We start from the raw sequence: 13,064 nt of genomic DNA, 5'->3' as shown, positions 1-13,064 counted from the left end.
GAGAAACAAAAGCTTCACCAAGTGACAAGTAGCCTATGCTAAGTTCTGTTGCACAGAGAACTAAATGATCATGGGTGCCATTGTCACAGATGACAGAACAACTCTTCACAAAGTAATAAGTACCCCACCATTCATAGGGATAGATGCAACATAACACCATACGCACTCACTGATTATTAAACTTTTGACTAAGCAGAAAGGGAGACAAACCTCAAACCTAGGGGAACAAGTGCAGGGAGGAGAATTATCTATTTTGTTTGCTACTTACGTATCACCACACTCTGGTAGTGAAATATATATCAATATGAATCACGAGAGTTCTAAGAACAGAAGCTTGCCCCAAAGATGTAATAACCGGTACTGATAATCTTTTTAATATTAGGAATTAAAAAAGATCATTAGATTAAGCAGTATAAGCATGATCTTTATATATAGACAGTTGGATGAAGTTTAAATTAAAGTCTATTTAGACTACATAGAGACTATCCCCACTTTCAAATAATAATAAGAAGATTGAAGCGCCTTGTCATCTGACTTTTTTCAAAGTGAACTGGAACATCAATAAAGGAAGACAAGAAACAGTAATGTCAGACCAAATATACAGAGCAAATATTATCCAAACTTACCTTACATAATTCTCAATGCATGTCACTAAAGTGCTTTCTGGAACCGCTCCAATTACTGCATCTTTCTTTTCACCATTCTTAAATATTAGGATAGTCGGGATGCTTCTGATTCCATACCTTGTCGCAATATCTTTATTCTCATCAGTGTTGAGCTTCAAGCACTTCAGTTTTCCTTCATATGCCTTGGCCAACTTACCAATGAGAGGATGCATCATCCTGCAGGGACCACACCATGGAGCCCAAAACTCAACAAGAACGGGAACTTTGCAATCCAAAACAAGTGACTGCCACGAAGAGGTGGTCACATCGGGAACTATAAATATGAGCAAAGGTTCTTATATAAATCAAAGCCCATAATAGATCTTCTATAGATGTATCATTACAGAAAATCAAAAAAGAGATTTTGGTTGGCTTGGCATACTTTGCACCAACTAATTTTTTAATGTCGAAATTCTAAGAAAAATTATCAAACAATAATAAATTTTACTTAATATGACGTAGTTATGGAAATCCGACTGCCTTCTACAGTTCTACATACACACAAGTCATTGAAACTGAAAGATGAGCCAGCAAATGGAGTTGCTTTTGATTTGTTATAAATTAACCCCATTTGATGAGTTTCTGGTTTAGGCTTGCATCCCTACATTTTGTAGAAATTAAACAAGCTATTCCATGGTAACATCTATGCAATAATGTACAGCCAAACTATCCCAAATTCCTAATATCAAGATGTCATTCTAAATTTCTAAGACATAATTAAATGAAGAGTTTTTAACCAAACTATTGATATAAGAAAACATATTTACCAAACTACTATATTATCCAAACTTATTCTAAAACTACTGTATTTTCTGCCAGCTAAGCGCCATGTGGAAAATAACTGCCGGGAACAGCAATTCTTAATAGATTTACCAATCTGCTAATATAATGGAAAACTGTTATTTTCTATATAAATCGATCCCTCAGACAGCGCCTTATATATAAGGTAAATTGCTCCCTCAAACATTGGTTTATATATAAAGTAAATCACTCTCTCAGACAATGGTTTATATATAAAGTCAATCGCTTTCTCAGACAGTGGTTTATATATAAAATAAATTGCTCTTTCAGGCAATGGTTAATACTTATGAAAATGAATGATATTTACAATGTAAGAAAATAATAGTACAGGAATCACTGTCTACAGCAATTCTCGACATGGCGCTTAGCTGCCAAAGTTGCAGTAGTTTTTGAATAACTTTGAATAATGTAGTAGTTTGGTAAACTTTCCTGTAGCAGTAGTTTGGTCAAGAGCTTAATAAATGAATACAAGTTTACTAGGAGAAATAAGTTTACCATGAAAGCCCATGCAAAATAACTTCAAGTAAAAGGAATTAATTACCATATTACCAATCCCGTCCCTATGGACCACAAATGATACTACCAACATACAAACTACATGAGTCCCTACTAAGCTATATTATTCAAGAAATGACTAGAATAATTTACCACATCCAACTCCATAGTAAATATCTAGCAAACAATAAAAGAATGACCAAATCAATAGCCTAAAAGAATCGGAAAAAAGAAAACTTTACCATCTACAGCGGTCCCTTGAGCCTCGCACACCACCATCCCACGGCGAGCAATCTTGGCCCGCACCGCACCAGCCGCCGACGCAACCCTCGACTGGCGGCGGGTGATCCTCAGACCCTTGAAGTCCGGCACGAGAGCGGTTCCACCGCGTCGGGGGAGAGAGGAAACCGGTGCCATGGCCGAGACGTTCGCCGAGCCCATTCCAAAAGAAGGGCGAGGGCGGGGAACAGCGAGGGATTCGGCGGCGGCGGCGGCCATGGAAGGAGGAGGAGAGGATCTCTAGGATCGGAGAAGAAGAAGCCCAGAGACCTCTCGACGACGGAGGAACCCTAGAGAATTTGATACCGGAGTCGATGAGAGAAGTAGCTAGAAGAGAAAAGGATTTGTTGGTGAGCGCGATAAGTGTGGTCGGATTTCGTTTAAGATTAAGTTGCAAGATGATTATTTATCTTTATTTATTTATTTATTTATTTTTTATTTTGTTTGGGCAGAGTAGGTGTACTCGATGATGCAATAAATAATAATATCTTAAATAAGAGTAGGGATTTAATCGCCACCCAAATTATTGAGATCTCTAATATTAATTATTTAAAGTAAATTAAAAACTATTTACTATTACACAATATCATAATACTAATCAGAGATCAAATTTATTTTACACTATAAATTTTAAAAAGAAGAATATATTTTAGCCGTGTTATGTAATTGTTAATTTTAGTAACTATCTATTACGAATTTTTTGTGAATATTATTATTAAAAACCTACCATAATGATAATTTTAAAATTACTCAAAAATAAATAATGGCAATTATGATAGTATATATTACAATAATTATGATAACATTTAAAAAAAAATTAGTTGCAATTATGTAAAAATAAGAATAGTATTTAGGATCATAATATTAGAATTTAAACTAATAAGTTTGAAAAAAAATTTGATCTCAGTGTAGACGAAAAATATTAGATGATTATTTTATTCTCAACTCTTATGTCTTTTTCTTATTTAAGATAAGAATAAGATAATCACGTAAAAGCCTCAATTAGTTTGAGAGAAAGCCTCCACAGCTCAATTAGTTAATTTCATCTTTTAGTTTTGATTTTTAGAAGGTAAACTTGATTAGATATGAAAAAGATAAACATAACTTTTATAAATCACACTTTATATTTTACTTATTTTGTGATTCATACTTCGTCTTTAAGGATTTTGTAGTCCGACCCCTTATTTTCTCTTATAATTTAGATGATTCTAAAAAAAATATTTCGCTATGATATACAAAATAATTTATAAATACTTAATTGTCCTTGTATTGTTCATTCTTTTTCCCTTACCATAGAAGAAAAGGAAGAAAAAGAGGAGGATGGGAAGAGAAGGGGGAGTGGGAAAGATAGAGAAAGGTGGTGGTGGTCGGGATGGTGATGGCAACGGTGGAGGAGATTAGAGAAAGATATAAAAAATAAGAGGGAATATTATAAGTATTTTAATAAATTCATCAACATTAGTTAGTCAAAATAACGTCAGAGTGTTAAATAAGAAATATATGAGAAAAATGAGAGATTAAGTTATAAAAATCTCAGAGACGAAGTGTGATAACAAAATAGGTAAAATATAATATGTGATTTATAAAATTTTAAGATAAAAAATATTTGATTAACTAGTTAAGATTGGGTTACTCAACTCAAAGCAAAGTCTACAACATTCACGTATAATCTTTAGTAATCTTTTTAACTAAAGATTTTAAAAACTAACCCGATGAAAAAATCATACGTGAAACTACTAATTTTTCGATCCAAATTTAATATAGGAAGGACAAGTTTTCTGCAAAAATTATTAGAGAAAATTTCCTCACCCTAATAAATATTAAAATATTGAATTGCCTCTGCTTCCATTAATTTTATTTATTGTATCATATTATTTAAATCAAAACAAAATATAAGTCTCAAACCGTTAAATATATAATCATGAAATGAAAACTTTCAATCATTTTAATAATATAGGTAGAAGATTCATATGTACTCAAAAGAATTATTAACATTATAGTGAGCATTACAGTAATTTTTAATTTTATTTTCTGTTAAATTTGAATAAGAAAAAGTTAACGGTTTGGCATAAGTTTGATTTAGGGACAATCACAGGGGGTAATTTGAAATTTACATTGAAATTAATACGTGATACCTTTCTTCGTTGGGTTGGGTTTGCGGAGCTAGAAGTCGGTAAAGGTCCACAAGCCGCCGACTTCATAATAAACTATGTAGTTCCACCAATAGAAGTCGGCAACGTCATGTCGTTATCACATATTATCGCATGATCGCGTGCAAGGTTCAAGATCGCTAGATCAACGAATGGACGGCTCTTATTATCCCAGCAACGAGGCACGCTCCCATTGGTTATGGCCCGTCATTGCAGCGGTCCTATTGGTCCACGTCATTGCGATGACATGTTCCTTCCTCCGGGATGGCCGAAGCGCATCATATGTGTCCCACCCTAACCTCTCGCGGACCCCAAGAGATCTATAAATTGCAGTTGAGCCCCAGATCGCACCCGTGTTTAAAAAGACCCGAGAGAGAGAGAAGGAGAGAGAGAAAGAGAGAGAGAGAGAGAGAGAGAGTTCGTGAAGGAGGAGGAGCTATGGATCGTTCGGTGAGATATCGAGGATCCGTGATCTTGCTAGGAGTCTTGCTTGCAGGTAATGGAGCTGATTCTCGATCTGATTTAGAGTGTTTTTTTGGATCTGAGTACTTGTTTTGATCTGTGTGACGAACGTAGTGCATGTAGTTGATCTGATTTATTTAGGATTCGTTTCTTTTATCTAGATCCGTAATCCATCAACTTGAATTTGTGCTTGTTGGGAGGGATTTTGATCTGTGTTTGTTCATCCGATCCACTTCATTCTAGTCATTTTTATGATCCGAGTTGATTAGGCACAAATGGTTGATAGATTTATATTTTCAGGCGTTGCACGAACGCTTGAGCTTGAGCGCTTAGTGAGCGTTATTTTTTAAAATTTCTTTTCATGCTCCGCATTTTGTCCTGCTATAAGTATACGTGTGTCTTTACATCTCGGTTGTTTTTTTTGTTTTTCTTTTTGACTGAACCATGGATGACCGGTTGAGAACTTGGATTTTGGGATGTTGAATAATTTATAGATCAGATTTTAAGTAATACTGCTTGTTTGCTACATATTTATTGGGGTGAAATGACAGAAAAAAAGATTGTTCATAATATGTTCCTGGATCTGCTGTTCATGTTTATCTTTCTTAAATTTACCTTTTGAGGGTCCGATCTGAAATATCTTGCTTGATAATGTGATAAGAATATAGATGAACAGCTGAGGTTTATTTCAGTTATTTGATTCAAGCTAATTCTTTAAAGAGTTATGTGATCACTAGCGCTCAGCTAACCTTCAAATGGTGGTAGATTAGTTTTGTGGATATTATAATAGTTTTAACTTCCAAGTATTTCTAGATATGAAATTTATAATTGAGAATTTTTGTGTTTCACATGTTTTTCCAATTTTCCTGTCAATTTATGTGTTGGATATTAAACACCGTTATCTTTGCTATGTTGAATCTAAAAACAACAAAAGCAAAACTAAGGTATCCTTGTTTCCATAATGAACAACGTTATATTTGCATTGTCAGGATTATTTGCCTTTTCAATTGCAAAAGAGGAAGCCACCAAGCTTGGAACAGTAATTGGAATAGATCTTGGCACCACTTACTCTTGTGTTGGTGTCTACAAGAATGGTCATGTTGAGATTATTGCCAATGACCAAGGAAACCGTATCACCCCATCATGGGTGGCATTTACAGATAGTGAGAGATTGATTGGTGAGGCTGCAAAGAACCAGGCAGCTGTGAATGCTGAAAGGACCATTTTTGATGTTAAGCGGCTTATAGGAAGAAAGTAAGCTTGTCTTCTCCCTAGCATCATTATTCTTAAGTTTCTTCCTTCACAGTCTGGAATCAAGTAAGAATATAATAAATAATTCCATATACATTTAGGTTTGAGGACAAGGAGGTACAGAAGGACATAAAGCTTTTTCCCTACAAGATTGTTAACAAGGATGGTAAACCCTATATCCAAGTGAAGATTAAGGATGGAGAGGTTAAAGTTTTCAGTCCTGAGGAAATTAGCGCAATGATACTCACCAAAATGAAGGAGACGGCTGAGGCATTTCTTGGAAAGAAGATTAAAGATGCCGTGGTTACTGTTCCAGGTAAGGAAGAAATCATTTTACATATCTTTGTTTTCTTTGTTTCGGATCTTCTAATTATAGACTCCTGACTTAGAGTTCCTAATTATATTTCTCTTTTCCTTTCCATTCCATGTTACAGCATACTTCAATGATGCTCAGAGACAAGCAACCAAGGATGCCGGTATCATTGCTGGTCTAAATGTTGCGAGAATTATCAACGAACCAACTGCTGCTGCCATCGCTTATGGTCTTGATAAGAAAGGTGGTGAGAAGAACATCCTTGTTTTTGACCTTGGTGGTGGGACATTTGATGTCAGCATCTTGACAATTGACAATGGAGTTTTTGAGGTTCTTGCAACAAATGGTGATACTCATCTTGGAGGTGAGATTCTTTCCTGTAGGAACATGAATTCATAAAAAAATAGTTGTTTCTTTTAAGTCAGATGCTTCTGAAACATGTATAGATATATTATACAATCAAGAGATGATTGTCATATTCCTTTGAAATTTAATCCTGATTATTGTTAGATGTGATACAAAAGTAACAAAACTGTATATATATTTTACAAAGCTGCATTGGCAGATAGCGGTTTTCTTTTATTGGCAAATTGAGACCGTTATTGATTTGCAGGTGAGGATTTTGATCAGAGAATCATGGAGTACTTCATTAAGTTGATCAAGAAGAAGCATGGAAAGGACATCAGCAAGGACAACCGAGCTCTTGGGAAGCTGAGGAGGGAGTGCGAGCGTGCCAAGAGAGCTTTGAGTAACCAACATCAAGTTCGTGTAGAAATTGAATCTCTATATGAAGGGCTGGATTTCTCTGAGCCACTCACTCGAGCCAGGTTTGAAGAGCTGAACAATGATTTGTTCCGGAAGACCATGGGACCTGTTAAGAAGGCCATGGACGATGCTGGGTTGCAGAAGAGCCAGATCGATGAGATTGTTCTCGTTGGTGGAAGTACCAGGATTCCCAAGGTTCAACAGCTATTGAAAGACTACTTTGATGGCAAGGAGCCAAACAAGGGAGTAAACCCTGATGAAGCAGTGGCGTATGGTGCAGCCGTACAAGGAAGTATTCTAAGTGGAGAGGGTGGTGAAGAAACTAAAGGTTTGTCATTTATAGTACTTGCTATTTTCCCCTGGAGCTTTCACTCATTGCCTTTTCTCGATTGAAGTTTCTCTTAGGGTATTCATTTTAGTAATATCTGTCATGATTCTTTGAGATTAATGTGATGAAACCTTGCAGATATTCTTCTCTTGGATGTGGCTCCGCTTACTCTGGGGATCGAGACCGTTGGTGGAGTGATGACAAAGTTGATTCCAAGGAACACCGTAATTCCTACAAAGAAGTCCCAAGTCTTCACCACTTACCAAGATCAGCAGACTACTGTCTCTATTCAGGTACAATAATGCTGAGCCTTGATTTTATTAGTTGGTAAACAATTAATGACTTTACTTTTAACCGAATGACATCAACCTATATTTGAAAATTTCCAGGTCTTTGAGGGTGAAAGAAGTCTGACAAAGGACTGCAGGCTGCTCGGAAAGTTTGATCTTTCTGGGATTCCACCAGCTCCTAGGTTTGTTACTCTACATCACATTCCTATAGAGTCTGCTATCGAAGTTTTTCAAATAAATAAAGGAAATTGATATGTGGAACAGGGGAACACCTCAAATCGAAGTGACCTTTGAGGTTGATGCGAATGGTATCCTGAATGTCAAGGCAGAAGACAAAGGCACTGGCAAATCGGAGAAGATCACCATTACGAACGAGAAGGGTCGTCTGAGCCAAGAAGAAATAGACCGCATGGTCAGGGAGGCTGAAGAGTTTGCAGAGGAGGATAAGAAGATCAAGGAGAAGATTGACGCCCGCAACCAACTGGAAACCTATGTCTACAACATGAAGAACACCATCAGCGACAAGGACAAGCTCGCCGACAAGCTTGAGAGCGAAGAGAAAGAGAAGGTGGAGGAAGCTGTCAAGGAAGCCCTCGAGTGGCTTGACGACAACCAGAATGCCGAGAAAGAGGACTACGAGGAGAAGCTCAAGGAGGTAGAAGCCGTCTGCAATCCCATTATCTCTGCAGTCTACCAGAGATCTGGCGGTGCACCCGGAGGCGGCTCAGACAGCGGCGATGATGACTCGCATGACGAGTTATAGAAGCTAAGCGAACAGAGTTATCTAATGAGAGGAAAAGAATTAGGCGCTAGTAGGTTAAGGAGAGGGGAAGTCCCAGTCCCAGTGTTTGATAAGGGGAGAGAGCCTCCTATTGTGTGATTTAGTTCGCTTTTTTTTCCCTCTTCTTTTGGACACAAACCTTCTTTAGTTAAGGGCTCTGATGTAGTCCTGATTTTGATATGACAATGAATCTTGTTAATTGCCAAGCTTTTTATACTTGCATTTAGTTTACTCAGCAGAGTAGTGCTACATAATTGCCGCTGGAAGTTTTCAAATATCATAAATTATTACTTTATTCTTCACAATGTTATAATTATCACTGAGATTGTAAAATGCTATAATTATCACCGAAATTGTTAAACTCTTTTAAAATTGTCATTCTAATAGTTAATTAATTACAACGTTTTCATATTAGATTATAAAAGATAATTATACCTATGTATACATTATTTAAAATCATTGAAAAGCTATCTAATGTTATCTAATATCAAAATACAAGGAAAAGAGTTCTTTTTTTGTTAAAAAAGAAGAAGAAGAAGAAGAAGAGAAGTGATGGATAATCTAAACTTCAATTAAAAAAAAAAGTATTTTAATCATTTACATACTATATTTAAGTAGTTTCTAGTTGCGTGGTTAATTTATATAGTTTGAATCAATAATCTATCAAAATACACATGAGCCACCTTTCCCTAGAAAAAGAAAATAAAAGAGAAAGAAGAAGAGAAGATGATTAGCCGTCGCTTAGCTCCTTGTAGAGAAATTGAAAAATAAATTTTAAAGTTTTTGTTAGTCCATCCATTAATACTACTTATCGCCTTGCTTCAAAGAGCTAGGTTACATCAAATGTCATAAGTTTTAAGTTTTTAATTGACAATCTCAATAAACAAAGCACTTCAATCTTTTATATAAGCTCAACTCATTATCAAAACCTAAGTGAAATTTTTCAAAGAAAAAAAATCTATACAATGCCAATAATTTTAAAACCTTGGTACATATTATCACACATTTTGCATCCATGTACCACTTAATTTTAATTAATTTTTAGATACAAGACCATTGTACTTGGGTTGCGAAGAATAAATCCATATGGGAGAAGACACGAATTTAATATGATTCACCTTTTGAACCGTGTGATAAAGTTGATATCTGCTCAATTAAGCAACCTAATGAAGAACAATGTTTTCATCTAGCTAATAAATTTGGATGACTCCGGTGATGGTTTATCTCTACAGGATTTTTATGCAAATAAAAATTACTGAAGTTTTTAGCAGTTAAGGCGTCATCTGTTATGGACCCAGCTATAAACAAATGGCTAAGCCATAGCTCTTTTCAAGTTGAATTAGATTGTGTTTTGAGAAAGCACAATCCTCAGAATCCCCGAAGAGATGTAAACTCTCAAGATAATCTCAATTATATGGTTGCACATGAATATGGGATCATTATAAGCAACCCTATATTGCAAAATAAAAAGAGTTTTATCACCCTCAGAGTCTAGATGTGAACAAATGTAAATTCGTACACCGTAATGTCGTGATATTTCTCAAAAATGAATGAACTCGAACTAATAAATATATTTCATCCATCTCATATTCTACAAGGGCTTTTGCTAAGATCTCCCTAGACGTTGAAAAAGCAATGGTTATGACAAAAATTTTTTCCAAAGCAATTAGATCACTATAACCCAAAAGATCTACTTATAATCATGCAACCCTAGTTGACATTGCTAATTAACTTTGAATCATCGATTGCATTGAAACCTATGGAACATCCATAATTACTGTTAATTTTTTATCTTCTGATTAAAAAAAAATTAAAAAATAGCTTGGCAAATACAATTGAAGACTGGATTGGCAATATCAACATTAGGTAATAAGCAAACTATATTATTAAACAAACTAATCTTTGTGGTAAGCAATGCAAATTCTCAATGAAAAATCTTCTAGGAAAGCAGCAAAGCCATCGCTGGGATCAACATTACCATATAAGTCCTCCATCAAGACCTTATAGCACATACTAAGAAGCAAAATTACCAATGCTTCTCATCCTAGGAAAAAGCTCCCAGGGCATCCTCATTGATCCAAATATTCCTCAAGATTGTAGATAAGTGATTTTTTTTTTGAGAGAGAATGTCCGTAGGTAGGTAGTTCATTAATATCTAAAGATTACAAAAAAAAGGCTTGATACACAAATACTACAAGAAATAGAGCGATGACTCTTTAACAGAAGCTTCACACTTGACCTACAATAGACAGCATAATAAATTAATCCCGTAGATTAAGCTCGAGGGCACAATAGAGTAATAAGATGAATAACAGCCCAAAAAATTCTTAGGAGCAAATAGCTTCGAGTTTGGCATTATCCACCAATTGTAGATAAGTGATAACTTCTAAACTAAATAGCTTTCTTTTTAGCTAGAAGCAGATTGATCTATTATGTCTCAAAGAATGCAAAACTAAAGAAAACAATACTTGGCAATGGAGAAGCTAAAATGATCTTCTACTCTAGTCTATAAGTTCCTATTTCTTTCACCTAGATCAGTTGACTGCTTAAAGAAAGAATACAATGCTAACTCAGGCAAAACTTGTCATTACCCAATTAAACATGCACATACCATGACAAATTACGTTGTTTCAAAACAAAAGCTAATCACAAATGTGTAGCTGAATGCATAATTCTAAGGGTAATGAAACTATTCTTGTGGTAGTATGCCTAAAGTTGTCAAGAATAACATTGAGATAACAAGATTCCGTCATTATCATTCACCAAACATAGATATTATTCCAAAGGACATCAATAAACATACCCTTATACATCAACAACTATTATGCTCAATTGATTTCCTAAAATATGAAAGAATAATAAGGTTTGGCCATTCTTCGGAATAATAAAATGTGCACAAACTATTGAACCAAGAACGAATTCAATTATTTAAATCTTCTATGTACGAATTACGATTGATTGCATCTATAATAGACAATTGGTGCCAATCAACTACGATCTACGGATCAAAAAAATTAATTTACCTTCCGACACATCTAAAAGGTCTAGGGCATGAGATTAGTTCTGAAAAAATCCACCAAAATAAAATAAAATTTGAGCCCAAAAGTCGAGAGACAAAAGAACACAACGGATTAAGAAAGTACTGAATTAGCAGCGATCTATCTTCTTCACATCCATGGATGACACCGACCTCAAAACCTAATTATAATTCCAATTTGATTAGAGATGTTTGCTTGTGGATGCAAGAGTTGTGATGGGCTCAAAGAGTACTAAACCATGTAATCGTGGGAAACGATATTTACGAAACCTTGCGAAAATATTGGACCAAATGGGAAAGAATCATTCTTTTTGCCAAAGTACATTTTACCCAATGGTTTGCCTAAATTCACCTCACTCACACCTCACCCTCTTAGGATTATATTCAAACTAAAATATTTATATATCTTATATTATTTGAGTAATTTATAAGTCGAATTTGAAGATAATCATTAAGGATAAAGTTGTAGATAATTAGAGAAGTTTTTCCAACGCATCTAAAACTAATACTGATTGTATTTTAGATGATAAATATATTAAACATATATATGTTTTTATCATCTAAAGTTCGATCAATATTACTTTAGATATATTAAAAAGCTTATTTAATTATCTACAACTTTGTTTCTAATATTTATTTTTAATTCGACCGTAAATTGGTCAAATATAATTAACGATTTTAGTTTGAATATAACCATAAAGGGTTAAAGTATACAAATGAATCTATAAAGGGGTGAAGTGAATTTAGGTCTAACCACAAGGGGTGAAATATAGTTTTTTTAATAGAAAACTCTTATGTGATTAATTGGTCAAGATAATTAGAGTACTGAAAACATGATGAATCAATCCACTCGTGGAAAATACAATCTTGAATAACTAAACTAGCAAGGTTTTGAGAAACAATGTTGTTTTGCCTACTTGCGAAGGATACCCTTAAGTTAGGAAATTTAAAGATTTACCATCTACAATCTTAGACAATCTGGTCAATTGTCTAATTGCTATCATTACAAGGATTATTGATAGTCTTAACCACAACAAGGCAGTCACCAAAGATCCACATAGACCCATTGTGATGAAGGGCTACTTTAATTTTAATTCTATTGAGAAAGGCTAAAGCCTCTCCAATTAATGTGTTCTCCCATTAAGAGATAAATTGACTTAGCACGGACGAAGTCACATTGGCAACGACAAAAGATAATATCAATTCTCTTATCGCTACTCTCTTTGCATGGGACAAACGACCTATCTGCATAGACAAAAGGAACCTCTTACATAGTTGCCTTCAAGGATTCCACTTTTATATTAAGTGAAAGACCTACGACACATCTTGTAGTGTCTACGGGGTTTGCATCTTACTTCATGAAGAAAATATTTTTTTTTTGCATTTTTAAAATTGCCTAGAGTGTGTTAAGATCTTTCGTAATGGATGAGCTTCTTTGAGGACTCAT

At 34.9% G+C, this 13,064-nt stretch overlaps 2 protein-coding genes across 2 annotated transcripts; one reads left to right on the top strand and one right to left on the bottom strand.

Moving 5' to 3' along the window:
• Positions 1-492: 492 nt before the first annotated feature.
• Positions 493-2,619, bottom strand: LOC140771228 (uncharacterized). Its single transcript, XM_073112678.1, has 2 exons — positions 2,204-2,619; positions 493-939 (listed from the first exon to the last, which is right to left on the bottom strand). The coding sequence occupies exons 1-2, from the start codon at positions 2,457-2,459 to the stop codon at positions 623-625; spliced, it is 573 nt and encodes a 190-aa protein (XP_072968779.1). The 5' UTR covers positions 2,460-2,619; the 3' UTR covers positions 493-622.
• Positions 2,620-4,726: 2,107 nt separating this feature from the next.
• On the top strand, positions 4,727-8,786 carry LOC140770399 (luminal-binding protein 3-like). The gene is made up of 8 exons (XM_073111586.1): positions 4,727-4,886; positions 5,842-6,106; positions 6,205-6,419; positions 6,538-6,780; positions 7,030-7,509; positions 7,648-7,802; positions 7,899-7,981; positions 8,064-8,786. Exons 1-8 carry the CDS (start codon positions 4,829-4,831, stop codon positions 8,560-8,562), a joined length of 1,998 nt encoding a protein of 665 aa, XP_072967687.1. The 5' UTR covers positions 4,727-4,828; the 3' UTR covers positions 8,563-8,786.
• The last annotated feature ends 4,278 nt before the right edge of the window (positions 8,787-13,064 follow it).

The sequence above is a fragment of the Typha angustifolia genome, chromosome 11 (assembly GCF_048772165.1).
Source record: "Typha angustifolia cultivar Huaian chromosome 11, ASM4877216v1, whole genome shotgun sequence".
NCBI lineage: Eukaryota > Viridiplantae > Streptophyta > Magnoliopsida > Poales > Typhaceae > Typha > Typha angustifolia.
This window is presented reverse-complemented; position numbering and strand designations above follow the sequence as displayed.

What these genes read in the sequence shown, in the direction of transcription:
- LOC140770399 (XM_073111586.1), top strand. Translation starts at nt 4,829, where the DNA reads ATGGATCGTTCGGTGAGATATCGAGGATCCGTGATCTTGCTAGGAGTC. An exon ending in AAGCGGCTTATAGGAAGAAA is followed by an intron (nt 6,107 to 6,204) that starts GTAAGCTTGTCT and finishes ATATACATTTAG; the next exon opens with GTTTGAGGACAAGGAGGTAC. An exon ending in TGCCGTGGTTACTGTTCCAG is followed by an intron (nt 6,420 to 6,537) that starts GTAAGGAAGAAA and finishes TCCATGTTACAG; the next exon opens with CATACTTCAATGATGCTCAG.
- LOC140771228 (XM_073112678.1), bottom strand. Translation starts at nt 2,459, where the DNA reads ATGGCCGCCGCCGCCGCCGAATCCCTCGCTGTTCCCCGCCCTCGCCCT. An exon ending in TCAAGGGACCGCTGTAGATG is followed by an intron (nt 940 to 2,203) that starts GTAAAGTTTTCT and finishes TCATATTTATAG; the next exon opens with TTCCCGATGTGACCACCTCT.